The sequence below is a fragment of the Poecilia reticulata genome, chromosome 3 (genome assembly GCF_904066995.2).
Source record: "Poecilia reticulata chromosome 3, P_reticulata-male-v2, whole genome shotgun sequence".
In the NCBI taxonomy this organism is placed as follows: domain Eukaryota; kingdom Metazoa; phylum Chordata; class Actinopteri; order Cyprinodontiformes; family Poeciliidae; genus Poecilia; species Poecilia reticulata.
In genome coordinates this window covers 6,977,997-6,997,822 of record NC_088832.1, presented here as the reverse complement: position 1 = coordinate 6,997,822, position 19,826 = coordinate 6,977,997, and the positions used below count along the sequence as shown (strand labels likewise).

Here is a 19,826-nt window from a genome sequence, read left to right as displayed (position 1 = left end):
ACATGCAGCAACCGGCTGCTAATGAGGCAATGAAGCTTCAAGCTGCTTTGCCACGTAGAGACCAAGCAGGCTGTGCTCAACAACACACCTCTGATGTCAATGTCTCTCGTCACTCCCAGATTGGACCGTCTCGTTGCAGAGAAATAAGTTCAGGGCTCCCGTTAGTCATTATCGTGAGTTAAAATTTTCACGAAAGTAAAATGTTAGTTTTTGTGACGCTTCTGTTATTTTGAAGGGATATATAAGCGTTGCCATAGCGACCAGAGTCCGAGCGTTTGGGCAGTGGTCGAGAGGAAATGAGTAGAACTTGTGAGTCTTAAGTCTGGTTTAGACAGAAAGATTTAAGAATTGCCTGCCAATTCTCCAAACCTCTGTGACCACAGAGCTGATAAAAGTCCAACAGGTTCTATTGGTTCGTGTGTCCAAGGCAGGAGCAACACGAACCGATTCCAGTCACGAACATCCCGATTCCAGAGGATAATTCAGTAAAACCCCACAACATAGCGGAAATTTAGAATAACCAAACACGGATGACGATGTAGAAGCAATAGACCTTTACATATAATGATAAACATTTCCACATATCATCTCCGATATCCACCGGACTCTCAGTTGCGCGATATGTCAGCTGTTTGGGATTCCCCTCTGTTCTTACGTCACCACGCTTTTTGATTGGCTGTCGCATTCAACAGGTTGTGTTCTTGTTCCCAGTCAGGGTAAACCCCACAGGCTGCAATAAAAGGGCCAAGACAACCCAAATAGGGCATATTCAGGATTTAGTGGAAACACCAACAGCCTTATCTGACTGTTCATCCTCCCTCCTCCTCTCCCCCCCGGGCCACAACAAAATTTCCAAGTCTCGACCGGTCCGTGGTAATAAAAAGGTAGGGGACCACTGATTTAGCACATGCTAGTAGCAGACATGAAGGATCAGCACTTTTACTGTTAGTTACCTTTCGGAAACTACCGTAATTAGTTCTGTTAAATCTAATCTTGGCAACTTTTTCTTTTTCAACCCTAATAAATGTGATATTCAATTGACCTGTTATGACTAAAATTTTGGGTGTCCGCCCCCCTCTGCTGCTGCTGCTGCATCATTGTGGAAAACCTGGAGCGGCAGAGATATCTGCGGCTTATATGTGTATGTTTACTGGTTTAAAAAAAACTAACTTTGGGGTTGTGGCTTATAGTCCGGTGCAGCTCATAGTTCGGAAAATACGGACTGCAATCCTTCCTGGATTTTTTCTGTGAATAATCCAGAGAGGGTTATTTGGTTATTATTTATTTCATTAATAAATAATAATGAAATAATTATTATTTCATTACAATAATGAAATAATTATAATGAAATATTTCATTATAAATAATGAAATATTGACTTGACTGTGAAGTCAAGTACTTGACTTGACATAACAGAACAAGTCAAGTATTTCCTGACTTGTTCTGTGAAGAACCCAGAGAATGTTATCTGGTTATTTATTTTATTAATAGTGTTATTTATTTCCTGACTTTTGTTCTGTGAAGATCCCAGAGAATTTTAATTGATTGTGTTTTCTGGAAAACAATAGGAAAACAATAAATTTTTACATATAGGCACTCCTTTTTCTCTTACAAACTGACTCCGGCCCCCAGCAGAGAAGGGAAAAGTTATGTGGCCCTCAAAGGAAAAAGTTTGGGGACCCCTGATTTAAACAATTACAGTCACTGACGCATATTTATTTCACTTGAAGAATCAATCTGGCGAAGCGGCGTTTGCGGCCAGCAGACGAAGAGGAGGGCGAAGGCGGTGTGTTGAAGAACAGCGGCAGCAGCGAGCAGCTGGACGCCGACGGCGACACGGCCAGCGAGGTCTCCAGCGAGGTCAGCTTCTCCTACGAGTTCGCTCAGACCGAGGTCATGATGAAGGCCCTGGGCAGCAACGGTGAGAGGACCTATCAGAACGCTGCACTGACTCCCTGCCAGGCAGACCGTTAGCCCGTCTCCTCCTCCTCTTCTTCTGCTCATCGGTCCTGCCTGTGCTCAGATCCCATGCAGGCGGTCCTCCAGTCTCTGGAGAGGCAACACGAGGAAGAGAAGCGATCGGCTCTGGAGCGACAGAGGCAGATGTACGAGCAGGAACTCCAGCAGCTCCGCAAGAAGCTCAACCCAGACCGCCTGTCCACTGGCCAGCCCGGAGGACAGACGTCTGTCCAGCCAGGGCAGGGACAGCAGTCTCACTATCGCAGCCTGGAGCGGCTTAGTGTGGGAGGGATGAGCCACTCTACCAGCGCTCAGAGCAGACTGAGGCAGTGGAGTGAGGACAGGTGTGTGTGTGTGTGTTCACGGTCTGTACACTTAAAAAAAAATAGAATCAACCTACCATTAATTGTTTATTAATGGTTTATTAGATTAAAATTAGTTTCTGTTCTTTAGTTAAATTCATCCACTTAGACCAGGGTTGTCCAAAGTGCAGATGGGGGTTCCATTTATGGCTCATGGATTGTTTCTGTGTCCTGCCAGCTCAGGTGGTTGATGCAGGTTAAGACTTTTATCTTTTATTAGAGTGAAATTATTACTAAGAATTTAAAATCTTATATCAATAGAAAATGTTAAGTATAACACTTTCTATTTTATGATATTCCTAGATTATTGTTGAGCCGGAAAAAAAACTCCATTTGTTTTTGTTGTTTTAGTGCTTTTAGGAATTATATATTAATTATCATTGGTATTAATATCGGTTAATATCAACCAATTCTCATCCCTAATTCCTCCTGACTGTTTTTTGACTCGACGTCCTTCTCCCATCGTCTTCCAGGGAGGTGGTTTTGGTGAGGAGTCTCCGGAGGCTCAGGGAGCAGATAGTGAGAGCAAACCTCCTGGTGCAGGAAGCGTGTTTCATCTCTGACGAGCTGGAGCGCCATACCGAGTACAGAGTCACCCTGCAAATTCCGTCAGACAACCTCAACGCAAACCGCAAGGTCTCGTGCCTCACAATGAACCTCTGACAGGACCGCGCCGACATGCGCCCGCTTGCAGCTCGTTAACCTCAGCGTGTTTGCGTTGCAGCGCGACGCGGTGCTCAGCGAACCAGCCATTCAGGTGCGACGGCGGTGCCGAGGCAAACAGATCTGGAGTTTGGAGAAGATGGAGAACCGTCTGGTGGACATGAGGGAACTCTACCAGGAGTGGCAGGACTATCATGTCCATCACCAAGACGACCCAGTGAGTTCTCCCTACAGTCTGCTATAAACCATGATAGGGTCACGAGAACATTCATCAAAGACATTGTATGGAGCTCTGGTAGTGCCAAAAAACATTGAGTATATATATATATTTTGGTAGCTTGCCTAAATTTGTCTTTTTTTCTTTTATACTGGATTTCCAAAAATACACATCAATTGGAGTAAAATTTAGCAATTACTTGTTGTTTTATAATAATTTGATAAAAGATAAATAGGTGTGTTTCTAAAAAGATGAAAAATAGGCAATTTTAGACATTTAAAAATAAGTTTATTAAGTTCAGTAAGTTTTGCAGATGGTGCCAAAATCAAAAGGTCTAAAACCTGTGTAAATTTCCGTTTGCTTACCTCAACTGCACCAATCTTTGCACATGTATAGGTGGATCTATGGTTTCCAAAATTTTGTAGCTGTATTTATGATATTTGTAAAAGGTTGAAATGCAGCATAATGCAAAAAAAATTTCTGGTGAGGAACAAAAACAGCCAAATAATTTTATGTTCCATCCTTATTTTCTCTTAAACTACAGCAGCGATTGCACTACTTACACTTCTGATTGAGTCTCCCAAGTATTAGCTTATTTTTGATACCAAGATTACTGAAGTAGAATTTGTAAATGCTGAGAAAAAGTAAATTTGATTTGACTGTTATTTAACTTCAGAAACCCCTGTAGAGCTTACTTTATCCTCTCCTCCTCATCCAGGTAATGCGTTCATACTTCCGCCGAGCCGACCCGTTCTTTGATGAGCAGGAGAATCACAGTCTGATCGGCGTTGCCAACGTTTTCCTTTCCTGCCTGTTCTACGATGTGAAGCTGCAGTACGCCGTTCCCATCATCAACCAAAAGGGAGAGGTACAACCCGAGCTCCTCAGCTTCTTTTCAAGTGCAATAACAGAAACTTAACCTTTTCCTCCCCTGTGTTTTCCTTTGCAAGGTCGCAGGACGCTTGCATGTGGAGGTCATGAGAGTGGGAGGGGGCTTGGAGGACAATATGGCGGGAGGAGATGAACCCGACAACAACCAGGACTCTGAATTTGAGGATCGCAAACTCGTCTGCTCGGTAAGCTTTGTCGTTGGAGCCGTTTTCGACGCTGCGGACTATTATTCAAATTCTGACTCTGACGTTGACTTGGGTGTAACTGCAGATAAAGATACTGCAAGCCACCGGTCTGCCACAGCACCTGTCCAACTTCGTCTTCTGTCAGTATTCGTTCTGGGACGAGGCTGAGCCCACCATCGTGGCCCCTGAGGTCGACCCATCTTCCTCATCGCCCAACTCAAAGGACCCGCACTGCATGGTTGTGTTTGACAGCTGCAAGGTGAACGTCAATATTTGTATTTTTATGCACGATTATTTTAGGGCTGCAACTGACCATAGCTTTAGCCATCGTTTAATCTGTTGATTATTCTAACAATTAATTGGATAAAAACAATCAGCACATTCTGCAGATATTCTTATTTAAATTTTTTAATGCAGTATTGTAAATACATTAAAAGATGCAAATAAAATTGTATTAATTAAATAAGAAAATAAACGCTGGATCATTTGTAGCAAAAGATGCATCTGCAGCTAAAAATCTTCTCAAAATCTCAGCCTGTTCTGTTTGACTTAACATCAATATTGTGTCGGAATAACATGTTTATTTTTTGTTCTTTTGATTAACACATTCATCAGTGGATAGCAAAATTGTGGCACTTTAAGAATTTTAAGTAGAACTTATTTACAGAGAGAGTTTTTTTTCCTTACCTTCAATGCATAATGTATATATTTTATACAGTTTTGGCTTAATTACTGCTCTCTGTATGTTGTTGTTTTCAAGCATGAACAAATGCCATATATATATATATTTTTTTGAGTTAACAATCTATTACTAAATTGGTTGACCATTATTTCAGTAATTGATTCGTTGGCATTAATTTGATTAATCATTTCATGTAAATAGAATCACATCTATTTATTTATTGCTGATAAATCTATTTATTATTTGGCGATTAACAGATGTGATTCTCTGTTGACGCTGTAGGAGGTGGCGGTGTCGGTAACGGAAGATTTCATCGAGTATCTGACTGAAGGAGCAGTTGCCATCGAGGTGTTTGGACACAAGCAGTCTGACGCAGGAAGAAACCCGGCCTTGTGGGACCTCAGCATCATCCAGGCCAAAACGCGGACGCTACGAGACAGGTAGACCCTCACACACTCGCTTATCTTCCTGCAGACAGACTCTGACAGGATCGCTGTGCGTTCAGCACCTTTATCTTTTCTTGAAGTCTGGCTACTCCACCGCCATGTTTCACCATGTGAACTTTTTGCATGTGGGTTAAAAAGTTCAGCTTTGTTCTCATCTGACCAGAGCTCCTTCTTTCTGGTTTTTGCTGTGTCTTCCATGTGTTCAGGACAACTTTAAACATCTTTCTTTCAAAAATGTCTTCTAGACGCTCTAGCATGGAGTTCAAATTTGCGTAGTTTGTTGCATGACATATTCATTTTTGATGAACATGTACTGTAGGAAATGTGTCTTTTTTTTAAGACCTCACCTTTTATTTCTGTTTTTAGGTTTTAAAATAAAATAAAATACAACTGAAGACGTTTTGCAAAAAAAGGTGGTGTTTAAAAAACCTAATGACAAAAATACCATGCTTTAGCAAATGCATTTTGTTTTGGTTGTATTCATATTTAGAAACACTAGTTCTGTTTTTTTTTTAATAATGTTAGCTAGAGTTATAAAGAACCATTGTGGAAAATTCAAAGACTCTGGAATTTCTTCATACCTTTCAGAGCATCAGAGAAAAGAGGACTGAATACAAATGTATGTCACACTTTTTAAGATTTTGATTTGTAAATAACTAAAAAAAACGGATGGTAGGTGGAGCGAGGTCACACGTCGCCTGGAACTGTGGATTCAGATCCTGGAAATAAACGAAAACGGAGACTTTGTTCCGGTGGAAGTAGTTCCAGCCAGAGATGTGAGCACGGGGGGAATCTTCCAGCTTCGACAGGTAGGGATGTAAAACCCACGCAGTCCCAGACGGCCTGACTTCAGAGGACGACGAAAAGCTTATTTATAATGTTCAAACTGCTGTTTGGGTTCACGTCGACCCCAGGGCCAGTCGAGACGAGTCCAGGTGGACGTGCGCTCGGTTCAGGACTCGGGCACGATGCCGCTGATAGCAGAGATTGTGCTGGCCGTGTCGGTGGGCTGCGTGGAGATCAGGACCAGCACAGCTAACCAGGAAGGGGACGAGATGGACAGCTACCAGGTACGTCAAACGGACACGATACGCTCCACGTTTCTGCTTCAGGTGATGTTGCGTCTAAAAAGGACAGCATGCATTAACTGAGCCCTTGATGGACAGGACAGAGATCTGGAACGTTTGCGGCGGCAGTGGTTGGCTGCGCTCACAAAGAGACAGGAATACCTGGACCAACACCTGCAGAGCCTGGTTAGCAAAGCAGGTAACATTTACAGATGTTCACACATGAAATTACACAATGTTTTTTTTTTTTTTATCAGGCGTTTGAGAGAAACGGTTGTAAAATGATTGGTTGATGCCGTTTAATTTAAACCCCAGGAACAGATTTGAAAAAACGGAAAATGTTCACTTTGTCTCTGTCATGTTTAAATGTTACCATGTTTGTTTCCAGAAAAGACAGAGGATGACATGGAGAGGGAGGCGCAGCTGCTGGAGTGGAGGTTGACTCTCACTGAGGAGAGGAACGCCGTCATGGTGCCCTCTGCTGGCAGCGGCATTCCTGGCGCTCCTGCAGAGTGGTACGTCGCCTGATACCTTCAGCAGATTGTTGTAGGGCTGGGTACTTTGGGTTAAAAATAAAATCTCTGATTTTTTTTTTTTTTTTTGTCGTTTTCTTTTCTGTTAAAGAAATGAGAAATTATAGGAAATATTTTCAAAAAGTGATTTATTTTTCAATCTTCCCCTTTTTTGTGAGTTGTACAACAAAGTATTAGGGCCAGGCCTTGAGACTTTTTGTTTAACTACAGGAATGTAGTCATAATATTAGCAGAATAAAGATGCAACTTTTCTAGAAGAATACAAGAAAAAAGTCGTTTTAATTGGGGAAAAAAACCTGGATAAGTAATTTTTTTATTTTTTTTTAGTTTTCATAAAATTACTACTTCATTCTCGTGATATTACAACTTTATTCTGGTAATAAGACTTAATTCTCATATTATTTCAAGTGTATTTTTATAACATTATGTCTTTATTCTCACAAAAAAAAAATCTTAGCCTGACTTATATTTTGTCATATAGTTGGCCTGAATTCAAAGTCCAAATAAATAAAACCTGTAAATCACTCTTGTCAGGCAAGATGGCTGACATCACTCCGAACTATGAAAATCCATGGGGAAAATTAAAAACAAATCACAAATTCAGTTGGTCAATAAAATCAATTTATCACCCAAGCATAAAAACCCCACATCCATAGTGCCTGTAAAATACTGTTTTTCTGTTCACAGGGCGCCTCTACCAGGGATGGAAACGCACATTCCAGTCCTCTTCTTGGACCTTAAACGTAATCAGTTTTGTTAACTAGAGCAGGTTGCCCTAACGTCACCTCAGTTTCTCATCAAACATACATTTTCTCGTTTTCCCCAGCCGACGACCTCAGCTCCCACGAGCAGTTTGAAGTGCCTGAAGCCGGAGGCTGGGACGCCATGTTGACCGGAGAAGACGAGGACGACTTCTTCGACCTGCAGATTGTCAAACATTATGACGGAGAGGTGAGCATCTACTCTCTCTCTCTCTTTCTTTTTCCGGCTGCCTTTCTGCTCACACTGCAGTGATGAATCTCAATGACCGCCAGGTGAAAGCTGAGGCGTCGTGGGATTCCACCGTCCATGAGTGTCCCCAGCTGAGTCGCGGCGGGTCATGGCCGGAGCAGCGCGTCTACCTGACGGTGCGAGCGGTGGTCCAGCTCAGCCACCCCGCCGACATGCAGCTGGTGCTGAGGAAGAGGATCTGCGTCAACGTCAACCCGGGTCGCCAGGGTTTCGCCCACAACTTCCTCAGGAGGATGTCAACCCGCAGTACCATACCTGGCTGTGGCGTCACCTTCGAGGTGGTTTCCAACATTCCTGGGGTAAGACGAGGAACAGGAGGATGCTGGAGTTTGGCTGAAAATGCCTCACAAAAGTATTCCTGACATCGTTTCTTTTTTTTTCCTTTTTTCAGGATGCTCCAGGTTCAGAGGACAGGGAGATGCTAGCCCGGTTGGCGGCGAGCGCACACAACAGCCAATCGGGAGATGACGAGGCCGCTATTGAGAAATACCTCCGCAGCGTGATGAGCCTGGAGAACATCCTGACCCTGGACAGACTCAGACAGGTAGAAGGAGAACCTCCCAGCACTGCAAACAATGACTGATCATCAGGAATGCTAAACGTTTCTGATTTGTTTGAACTTGTTAAAGGAAGTAGCAGTGAAGGAGCAGCTGACTGGCAAGGGGAGGAGTAGCAGGAGGAGTCTGAGCTCTCCGTCTGTTCACAGGGTAAAATAAATGATCAGTTTCTTCCATGTGTTACGGAAGCGGAGAAATATTTTCCTAATGTTTCCGTCTGTTTCATGTTTCAGCTGTCTGGAAGTAGGCAGGACCTGTCCACGTCTTGCCTGTTGGATGATAAGGTAGCACAGATTCCTTTACCGACCTGCTGCTTGGTTTTAAACTCTGGAGACATTTGTTAAATTTTTATGATTGTATATGGCAGTAGCTGATCCGATGATGCGTCATAATGAGGCATTCCACCCATTCTTATTTGTTTTTATTTGACCTTTATTTATGCACGTTGCCTCGTTTATAAGACAGACCTATTTTGTTAAAATAGCAAAATTACAATCACATCAAAAAAATCTGAGCTAAAATCAAGAGCAAGTTTTGTACAAAAGTAATTTAAATTGGCCTTCTAGTTTTCTGACAGGTCTGTATTGATAAAACAAGGAAAATTACAAACAGAGCGAAAATGAGAAATTTGACTGATAAATAAGCTAATAAAATGAGATAAAAACAAAGGCAAGTTTTATAAGAAAATAAGTTTTAATTGTTCTTTTAATATATATAACTTCATGAATGTATTTATTTGTTTAATGGGTTCTGCATTCATGTCTTGATCGAAGAAGATGGCTCTGTATACCTTTCAATAACCTGAACATGATTCAGTGTCAGTATTTTTTAAGAGGGTCCCATGGCCCCTTTGCCCCCCCACTTGCAGTCGCCGCTGCTGAAAACTTCCTTCTTCTGAATCTTGTCTTTGCTTCTCAGGGTCGATGGGAGAGTCAGCAGGATATCTTCATGCCCACTCACCGCACCCTCCCTCGCCCGGCTTCATCCCCGTCTACCTACTCTACCTCCCCCTCTTCATCCTCCTTGCCCTTCAATATGACCCCCCCACAGAACCAGGAACCAGAGCAAGGTAAACATCCTGCCTTTTATGGCCTCTCTGCCCCACCATCTTTACTTTTCTAGCCATTCTCCACTCCCTCCGTCTCTTTGTTTCTTCCTCTTCTTTGTTTTTATCGTTTTCCTCTCCTGTGTGATGATTCAAAGACATTTATCACTTTATTCCATGTTTCCCACTGTTAAACATCCCTCAGCTTTGATAAAATGTGGGAACTCATTTTCTTTATTTGATTTTCATCTTTTTACACCCATTCTGCTTTTCTAACCCTGTCAACGTCGTCGCTGATCAGTGCTGTGCCATGTTTGATGATTTCATTGTGAATATTTCTGACGGTTAGCTGGTTTAACTGTGATTTATTTCCCATTTCAGTGTGACATCAAGTTAATTTTGTTTCAGAAATGAACAGAATTAATGATCTCAATGAATTTCTGTCGCAGTAATTTAGAGCATCATAGCTTAGCTGATAAATAAATCACCTCTGTGTTTTATTAGACGCTTCCTCTGTCAATCTGTCACTATGTTGGTGATTTTTTTTTTTTTTTTTTTTGCCATTTTCTGGACTTGCTTTCAACTTCTCGTCTTAATCTTTCACACTTCCTCCACCTCCCGGACCTCCTCTTGTTTTCTCGTTTCCTTCCTCTTCTCTGCCTCCACCTCGCTGCCTCTCCCCTTCTTCTCCCTCCCCCAGGTCGTTTAGGACTTGCTGCATCTTATCTTTCAGTTAAGGCCCTGGTTCCTCAGATGCCCAAACTGCTCAAGTCTCTGTTTCCTGCTCGGGACGACAAGAAGGAGCTCAGACCTTCGCCGCATGGCCAGCAGGTCAGCGGAATCAGAAACGACTGATGCAGCGAAAAAAGAAAAAAAAAAAAGACTACATAATGAGCAATTAAGAGGTGTGATCTAACTTTTGTCTGTCACTCAGCAGCATGTGCCTCGCATCATTGCATCAACGGGAGGGGACGACAGCAGAGGCAAGCCCGACACGGTGAGAGATCCATATGAAGTGGTAATCTAACAACTTAGCAACCTTTCAGACAAAAATATTGGCATCAGCCAAAATGAGAATTGGGAGGTCTGTTAGGAAAAAGGCGATCGGAGCAGCACTGCAAAATGTATTGACATCCAACCCTCTGCTGTAGAGGGAACAGCTGGCCTGTCTGCAGAAAATCATTCACTTTTCTAAAAACTTCTTGCAGCTTTTACGCGCCCGCCAACTTTATTTCTAACTGTCCAAATGCAGATCGAATGTAAAATCAGTCGATTCCAGTGGCCAGCAGATTTTCTTAGTTCATCTAATCGGGTGAGATTTCTTTGGGGATTGCCAGAAACATTTTTGATTAGTTTTAGTTAGTAAACATACAAAAGCTTTTGCATGTTTACATTTGCAGAATTCCTTGTTCAAATTGAAATGTGTTTTCATTAAATAATCTGAATGCATCATTTATAGAGACACAAAATTAATCAGTTAATAATGTGAGAAGGTGTCAGTTGTTGATATTAGGAGAAAGAAAAATGTAAACTTCAGGAGCTAGTTTTATTTTACTTCTAACATATTTTTTTCAATTAAAAGTTTTATATTCTCACCTTCCTAAAATAACAGACAAGTCATTTATTGATTATATTGATTATAATATAGATTTTTTTTTTTCTTTTTTTTGGCAACCAATGACTTTTAGGCCATTATTTTCGGAAGGTGACATTATCAAACTACCATTTGCTGTATTTGTAGCAACGGTTGCTGAAATGGGAGTTTCTGCAGAACCAACAACACTGACAACCATATTCTGTATTTTATTAGATTAAACATTTGTCTGGATTCATGAACTAAATATTACATCCTGTTGGCTCACAATGAAGAGTTTTGAGATTGCTGATTTTTATCCTTGGTGGGTTTTTTTGACTTATTGTTCTCTGCATGCTGTCGCCTGTCCCTCTGTTGCCGTGGCAAACGTTGGGCCCCCTGCAGGCTGCTGCCCCACGACCCGCTGCCAAAGACCGAAGGGCCGAGTTTCCGGACGTCCCTCCTCTTCCTGTGCATGACCCGCATGACACCACACCCCTCAGCCCCCTCAGCCAGTCGTCGAGCGGCTATTTCTCCGCTAGCGTTTCCACGGTTACCCTGTCCGACGTCCTCCAACCCTCCTCCTCGTCTTCGTCCCTCCTGGGCGCCGACGCGGCGTCACCCTCAAACCCCCAGCAGCAGCAGCAGAGCGCTGACAGGAACGATGTTGTGACCTCTCCCCCCCAGTGCGGCACCAAGATGGCTGTTGTAGCGTCCAATCACAACAGTGTCCCTGCAGAGCTCTCCTTCTCCGACCAGAAGCTAGTTGAAGGCTTTGAGCGGCTGGAAATCTTTGTGGACGACGGCCGCGGTCATCACGACGTGCCGCCCGACTGGCTGATGGAGGGCGCGTACGTCACCGTAGGAAACAACAAGGCCGGAACTGTGCGCTACGTGGGGACAACGCAGTTCGCCGACGGAGTGTGGGTGGGCGTGGAGCTGGACACCCCAGTAGGTAAGTGTGAGATTTAAAGGGCCGGATCGCTCAAAATGCCAACGATTTCTACGGTTTGTCCGGGTTCTTGAAATCCTTGAAAATCCTTCAGTTTCAATTAGCTGTTTTTAAGGTTTGGAAAGTGTCCGACATTCAAACTGCACAGTTTTGTAATAAAGTGCAATTTATCGTTTGATTAAAAGCATAAACTTGGAAAACGTTGTTTACAATTCACACCAGATATTTTCATACATCTAACGAAAAGATGCATCCATTCTTTTCTTGCTGTCTGAAGTTAAATCAGTCCAAAATTTTCTTGTTTTAGGTTAATTAGAGTTTCCAAAATTATTTCTATTTGCTAAATGTCAAGAAACCTAAGCGAGGACTTTTTTTTTACAGATTTTTTTGCAACACTCATATATTGTTTTCAAGCTTTTAATTTGAATATTAACACTATTTGTTTGAATTGTTTCAGTGTAATGAATATTTATTATTCCTAATGGCTCAACAACTTATTGATAAGTCATTAAAATTGGGGGATTATTTAGTTAAGTCAGTGTTTTGATCTCAGTCAGGTGTATAAAGTGTGTGAGAAACATTTCAAAACTTTCAATTTTGTTATATTTTAATTTACCTTGTCCCTACTAAAGAATGTAGATTACTAGAACAAGACCTTAATAGTAGTAATAGATAACAAAATTTTAACTCCAGCTTGTGGCGCTGGAAACGTTTGAAAACTTACCTTGAAACGCACTTGAATTTCACTGGGGGGGTAAATCTACGAACCCTGATGACCTGGATTGTTTTCCTTCCTGCAGGTAAGAACGACGGGTCAGTCGGAGGCCACCGATACTTCCTCTGCAAACCAGGCTATGGGGTACTGGTCCGCCCAGACCGGCTGTCACGCCGCGACCGAGCCACTCGGCGAACCACGGACTTCGCTCTGCCGGCCCACGTCCCCGTCCTGCGAGGGGAAGCCATCGTAGCTCGCAGAGGAGAGAACCGCAAGTCCTGGAGCAACTGAGATGGGAGGGAGACAAACTCCCCACGGTGCATCTGCTCTTCCTTGACTCCTAAAAACACATCAGGCTCTGTCTACTTCCTGGTAACATGTTACTGGAAGCTCCACATATGCGACTACAAGTCAAAGAAAAAACCAGAGCAGAGAGTGAAGAGCCTGTGTAGGAGAATGACTATTCAGTCCAATGAAGTTACCACACGGGGGAAATGATGCCTTCTGTGGGAAGCTAGTGGCTAGTACGCTGAGAGCCAGTGGGAGCCATTCAGAGATTCTCTCTGAGTCGATACGCAGCAGTGCAAACTTGTCACTTCTTTTTAAAACACTATTTAAAAAATAATCAGATCCATGCTGAAAAAGATGGAACTTATAGGATTATTTTGGTTTGTTTTATTTATAAATAAGGAAAGAGAGGAAAAAACACTTTGACTGAAAGATTTTTGACGAGAAATGTTTGCATCCCTGCATATCGACTTTCCCCCGGAGTTCCCGAACTCACCACAACAACAATGACTGCCGCCCTCCTGAACTGAGCCTTGTCGCTCCCTTCCTGGACTTTTTTTTTCTTCTTTAAAGTCTCCAGAACGTGCCTTTCGCCATGGTCTGGTTTGTGTTTGCTTTCTGTGTTTTGTCTTATTCGTGTTCCGTTTGCCGTGTCATGTGTTGACGAGAAAGCCTTGTGCAAAGTGTGAGGTGATCTCAGGGACTGCAGAGGGGGTGGGGCTGTGTGTGTGTGTGTGTGTGTGTGTGTGTGTGTGTGTGTGTGTTTGTGAAACGTAGTGTACGTAAAATATATTGTGTCAAAAGATGAAGCCGTGTGGAAAAAGCCACTAGAGGTTGATTTTTTATTTTTTATTTTCTTTTGCACTGGACACGTTAGAGGAAAAAGCTTCTGTACGTGAGCATGGAGATTTCCGATGATGGCTACTGTCATTTTAATGCAAGTGTCGACGGATAGACGAAAGAGGATGTGTTTAGGACGAGTTGGGAGAGTTTCTGCTTGAGAAAAAGCTGATTTTATTCTATGCATGTGATTTTTAAAAGAATCTAACACAAATGGGAAAATGGGTGTATTTGGGAGAGCGTCTGCGTGTTTTTACATTCCAGACACACCCGGTGAAGAAAACTCAATGTTGGGAGGTTTTAAATGAGTTTTTATGATTTCATGAAACATTCCAGAGGCATTTTAACCTGAACATTGACCTGTAGAGATGTTTCCAAGATATTTTTTTTAGGACTCTACTAGATGGCATCCATTTGCTGTGCAGCTAGATAAAGAGCAACTCCACCTTTAAACCAAGCGTTTCTTCTCTACTGAGGTCAGAGGGCAACACGTAAAGCATTGGAGCATTGTTGTGTCACCAAGAGGGGGCTGATTGGATGAGTTGATAAAAAGATGGAAGAGGAATGTTTTTTCTGTCCTGGGGCGTTTTGTCGTTCCGTTACTACAGCTGCCGGCTATGTTTCTGCTGATGACGGCTGGGGTTATGATTCTGGACGTGTAGTATGTTCTCACTGTCTGTTCCTGTGGTGATCACTGCCGGTCAGAGTTTTATATACACTCTTCATCAGTGCAAATTTCATTTTTCTGCTGGACTTGAAGTGAAGCATTTAATTATTTTTCCATGGTAGAACAACTTCAATGAATTTGGCCCCATTTGTAGACAAACATCTTACCTGGTGTCGTTTACCTCAAGAAATTTTGAGCATGTGCCTGATGCTGGAGGGCAAAAAGATGATTCTCTATGGCATCCATAAAGACTCATCTTTATGATGATTCATAAAGATGAATCATCATAAAGATGCTCTTTATGATGTAGAGCAGTTTTATGTACAAAATAAAACCAATGATTAATTTGGTGCAGTGCGACACAACTAAGGGAAAAATAATGTAGAAAAAATGTTGAACTATAACCCAAAACCACTTGTATTCCTTTTTCTCGCTCTTTGATTTATGAGGATTCAACCCCCAAAAAACATGCAAACATTTCCCACACAAAGAAAAGAACCTTAAGTCTGTTAGTACAGTTTTATGTTTTCAAGTTTGATCTTTATTTTGTGATTATTAATAGGAAATCGTCTGAAAACAGCAATGGTTGACCAGCTAATTTAAACACCTGCTGTAATGATGTGATGTTCTGTCCGAGATCATCACATCCCCCTTTTTTCTTCAACTGAACTGAAACACACCAAGTTCTGCAGCCCATCTACATGTAAAGGTTGTCAAAGTCAAGCTAGCATAACTGACCTACTTCCTTCTGACGCGTTTTTTTTCTTTCAATTAAAACCTTTTTCTGACCTTTTAAGACGTGATACATTATCTAGTTATCATACTGTTGACAATTGGCATCAAAACATTGCATCCATTTTTCTTTTATGTGTCATTTGTACATCTAAGATTTAGCGCGGTACGTTGAGATCTTGACAGCTAAAACCAATGGTAGCCATCGTCGTCGAGCAGGATTTTCTTGGAATCTTGTGCTTGTGAAACCATAACTATTATTTGATTTAATTCCAGCTGGATATTTCATCACTGCTGTTTATCAGAAATAATAGAACTAATTTGTTTCAATTATGCAGTTAAGAAGTTTCTGTAGGATTGACATTTGGGGCCATTCCAGAAGTTTGATATTCTGCGTAGTCTACGTATCAACCATCCAGCATCATCATCCAACTGTTTTGCATCATTGATGCAAAACATGTAAATGCATCAATAAACCCCTCAGTTTAAAATGATCTCCATGCTGATGAATAGTGCATATAAATCTGTGACTTGCCCTGCACACTCAGGACTCTAAGAATCTCTAACATTGATAGTGTGAAGATGTTTTGTAAGTTATCAGTTATACTGTGTGCGTATAGACCCCTGACCCTCAGGAGTCCATTGGGATTTAATTTGTTTTATAATTGCATGTTCTTTACTTGAGAGGTAAGCAATACATATTTATATCGGGGTTGCTTGTACACTTGCTTTTATCGCACGGGAGCTGATGAAGTTGTTTTATTGGAATGATTATTGCACAATGATTTAATGAGAATTGCTGCTATGGGCGTTGTAAATAGACTTGTAAATGAATCAATTGATTTTTGTTTTTCTGCATTTCTTGCTGTGCGCTTAAATGGATTTTAATTGTTTTGAAAAAGCTAAGGGTTGGTGCTTTGGGTGGTTCGTATTCTTTAGGTAATGTTGAGGCACTTTGTCTTGTGAGCAGGGAAGTGAAGGTGGTGAGAACGAGCACACCTGTGTCCTTATAAGGAAAGAGACATTTTTAATGTTGAATCTGCAATAACGTTGGAATCTTGTTTGCCACCAGAGTTGAGTGTATTATGTGTGCATTTTAGTCGTGGGCCGGTTACAATTAACGAGGTACAGAAAGGTTTTGAACACTTGCGGTTTGAAAGCGAATCAAGTTTTTTTTCTGTTTGGTTTAATGTCCTTCTAGTGAGATACTGGAAAATAAATGGGCAGTAACTACTGGAGCTTTTGACTAACATAACTACGCTTCTCCACTTTCTCCCTATATCACTTATGAGTAATATTGAAGCCCTGAACATCGTACACAAACAGGAACAAGATGAAAATAGTCATCGCTTGTTAATATCAACCCAGTTTTACTTATTTTATCTGTTAAAAAATGACTAAGATTGGCCGACACCAATGTTGATGTCGACATATTGTTCATCCCTCATGCAAACGTTAAGCTGTTTGGAAAGATGGTTATAACAAATATGGATAATCGTGTAGAGCCTGAAGAAGTAATACTTATCGCTTTTATTTATGAAACACTTTTTTAAGACTACAGTTAGCAAGCTAACAGCAGTTACCTTAGCAGATAGCTAAACTAAAGAGGCTAATATTACCTTTAGCTTCTAATACATAGTTCTCATGTGACATCACGCTTTCGGGAACTTTGTAACTGACAGCCATCTTGGTAGGTATGCGTAGCTAACTGTCATAACAGGTGCTATGGTGTTGCTATGACAACAATAAACAAGCCACAAGCCCAGAACTAGCTCTCACCTCATTCCTATCTAACTTATAAACACTATAAGTACATTACAACTATTAAGCCATAAATTTTTTCTCCATAGACTTTCTTTTTGTTGTCCTCAAAGCCATGGTTCATCTGTGCTTGGTGCTGCGCTTGCCTGCCAAGATGGCGGTTCAGTGGTGCAGATCCCTTCCAGTTCAGACTTCTGAACTATGTATACTCCAAGTATTACTTGGGACTAAAGTGATAGAAAAGCAATAATATTATGCACAACAAGCATTTGAAAAACTACCAGCTAGTTTTAACTCTGTCAAAAATAATAAGTTACAACTAACAGTACTACTGTTGTAACCAGTGCTTTGAAGTTTTTTTTAATGTTAATACCACAATATGGCACACTTTATTTCTAACTGTATCACACAACAAGACTGTCAACAGGCCCATAACTAAAGCAGCTGTTATTTGGCCTGATGTATTGGAGTTCTCTGATTGGTCGGGAGATTTGACTGTTTTGTAACTTTCTGGTTCTAACAGGTGGTTCTGAAGGAAAGGCAGTAAGTTTTCTGATGCTTGTGTGTGTGTGGTGTGTGAAGGAATGTTGTGTAGCTCCGCTCTGATGGAAAACGATCACCAGCTGCTTCCTGCGAGGCTGCTGGACCTTCCTTTTCCAGTCCAGCCTCAGAGATGGTTGCCGTGGGGACGGAGAAGGAGCTTGGGGGCGGGGGGCTGAGATCACTTCAGACTTCCGGTTGTTTCTTTTTGTTGCTGTGCCTCAGAAACCACGTTTCTTTCAAATGTCGTGTTATATCAACTACACTTTGCACAGAGGGGAAAACAATGTGCAACTCTTGGATGGAAATGACCTCCAAGAGTCGTTTCCATCGACAAAAACACCTGTTTGGGATTTTTGTTTTTCTGTTCAGTGTTCTCGAGCTACGAGCTCTTCTATTTAAGTTTAAAAAAAAGAAACACTTAACACTTCATGTTCTTGTTTTACCTAAAAGCAGAGCTAAGCTCAGCTACAGCAAGCAGTCCTCTGTATAAACAAGGCTTGTAGGATCCCAAAGTATGGATGAACTCTGACCTCTGAGTGGATTTAGAGCAACAAAAAGACGTTTGAACACAATAAAACGGTTGTTTTTACACTGGTGCCAAGCCAGCGTTATTTATGGATCCGTATCAGCCATTAGAGGCACTTTGTTCTATTTTTATTCCCATTTGGATCTTGAGTCTTTGAGCCTTCAGACCTTCACACTGTTTCCTTTTTTTGTTCATCGTGCTGTTCCAAGTGTAGCCCCCTGCCTCTAATGTGGCCTTCAGCCTGGATGCAGAGCAATTTCCAGCTGAGCAGTCAGTTTTTTCTCTCTCTCTCTCTCTCTTTCTCTCTCTCTCTCTCTCTCTTTCTCTCTCTCTAAAGGTGCGGTTTATTACGTTAAACTTTCAGCAAACTGTCTATCTTTGCAGGCTGTTTACAAAATAATAAGAGCCCACTTTGGTTTCCTGTCGTAAAATAAAGTCTTTTGGTCTCAGGAGCTGTCAGGTTTATCACTGCCTGTTTCCCACTGAAAGAGTTTGCCTAGATTCGCCCCCTAGTGGCTGCTTTGAACACCTCAGCCAGAAAATGGAGGGGTTTGTCTTCCATGTTGGGAATTTTAACTGCAATCAGAAAAAAAAAAAATTACAGAAAAAATAAATTGGGAGTCGCAACTACCCAGGATCATATCAGATAAGATCTAGTTTCAGGATTTTTTTTTTTACTTTTTTTTTTTTTTTTTTGTGGCAATAACAGAATTGGAAGTTTATTTTAACCTTTGAACTACCTCAGTCCTTGCTCCAGTGTGTTCCTACCGGCTTCAGTGTGTTCTCCAACATCAAAAAGAACCACAAAAACAAGCAATACAGAGCTGCCAGGTGCAGCGTCCAACCATTTCAATAAATTTCAGCTCCATCTCCTGTTTGGGTTTTTTTCTCCTCCATGTTACTCCAACCATATTTACCTGGGCTGCATAATGATGAAGGTTCATAAGAGTGTGAAGGTTACTTTCCCCTCATAGCTGAGGATGAACTGTAATGCTCAGCTGTTTGTTTTTAATGTGGCCTTGGCCCTGTCAACAGTATTATTACTATTATCATTGTAAGAAATCATGATCAGTCACTGCTGCTGTTGATTGTGTGGAGCAGGAATGTCTGCCTGCGTCATTTCTGTGTTTGTTCTCTGGATGTGTGTGTGTGTGTGTGTGTGTGTGTGTGTGTGTGTACATATGCGCATAGTAAGACTTATAAAGGAGAGAAATCTGAGCACAAGTTTGGGTTTTGATTAATTTAATTTTTATGTAATAATTTTATGCTGCAATCCAAAGAATAAACATGTATTATAATACATTTCTTTTCATTTTTAATCATCTGAACAGTAGATAGATTAAGAATAAAACAATGTATGAGGATTTTCTTGTTTGATGTGTGTGTGATGTAACTTTTACTTTTTACTTCTTTCTGGGCTGAAGTAGCTAAAGCGTGGGTTCCAATTTGGGACAATTACTGCCACCTGCTGGTCAATAAGAAGCAAAACAAGGGGCTCAAAAGCATGTTCGCAGGAATCCTCCAAGGTAGGAAAAACATTTCTGAAGAAACGTTTGAAGGCTCGAATATGGGGGGAAAAATTAATGGTCAAGACTTCTTACAATTAAGTCG

General features: G+C 41.5%; 1 protein-coding gene across 6 annotated transcripts in view; it reads left to right on the top strand.

Annotated features, from left to right (window-relative positions):
- kif13ba (kinesin family member 13Ba) overlaps positions 1-19,579 on the top strand; it is a 50,029-nt gene extending 30,450 nt beyond the window's left edge. For 3 of the 6 annotated variants that reach the window (XM_017304030.2, XM_008404835.3, XM_081604997.1), the window contains exons 18-40: positions 1,731-1,921; positions 2,024-2,303; positions 2,795-2,957; positions 3,046-3,201; positions 3,920-4,069; positions 4,152-4,277; positions 4,363-4,536; positions 5,242-5,399; positions 6,082-6,214; positions 6,320-6,475; positions 6,572-6,671; positions 6,861-6,987; positions 7,693-7,748; positions 7,832-7,956; positions 8,040-8,315; positions 8,408-8,560; positions 8,646-8,723; positions 8,807-8,857; positions 9,492-9,642; positions 10,319-10,449; positions 10,553-10,615; positions 11,597-12,146; positions 12,944-19,579. In XM_017304030.2, coding sequence (XP_017159519.2) covers positions 1,731-1,921; positions 2,024-2,303; positions 2,795-2,957; positions 3,046-3,201; positions 3,920-4,069; positions 4,152-4,277; positions 4,363-4,536; positions 5,242-5,399; positions 6,082-6,214; positions 6,320-6,475; positions 6,572-6,671; positions 6,861-6,987; positions 7,693-7,748; positions 7,832-7,956; positions 8,040-8,315; positions 8,408-8,560; positions 8,646-8,723; positions 8,807-8,857; positions 9,492-9,642; positions 10,319-10,449; positions 10,553-10,615; positions 11,597-12,146; positions 12,944-13,149 — 3,754 coding nt within the window. In that variant the 3' untranslated portion in view covers positions 13,150-19,579. The remainder of the gene's footprint in view (positions 1-1,730; positions 1,922-2,023; positions 2,304-2,794; positions 2,958-3,045; positions 3,202-3,919; positions 4,070-4,151; positions 4,278-4,362; positions 4,537-5,241; positions 5,400-6,081; positions 6,215-6,319; positions 6,476-6,571; positions 6,672-6,860; positions 6,988-7,692; positions 7,749-7,831; positions 7,957-8,039; positions 8,316-8,407; positions 8,561-8,645; positions 8,724-8,806; positions 8,858-9,491; positions 9,643-10,318; positions 10,450-10,552; positions 10,616-11,596; positions 12,147-12,943) is intronic. The other 3 variants (XM_081604998.1, XM_008404836.3, XM_017304031.2) reach the window with 3 other exon arrangements.
- The last annotated feature ends 247 nt before the right edge of the window (positions 19,580-19,826 follow it).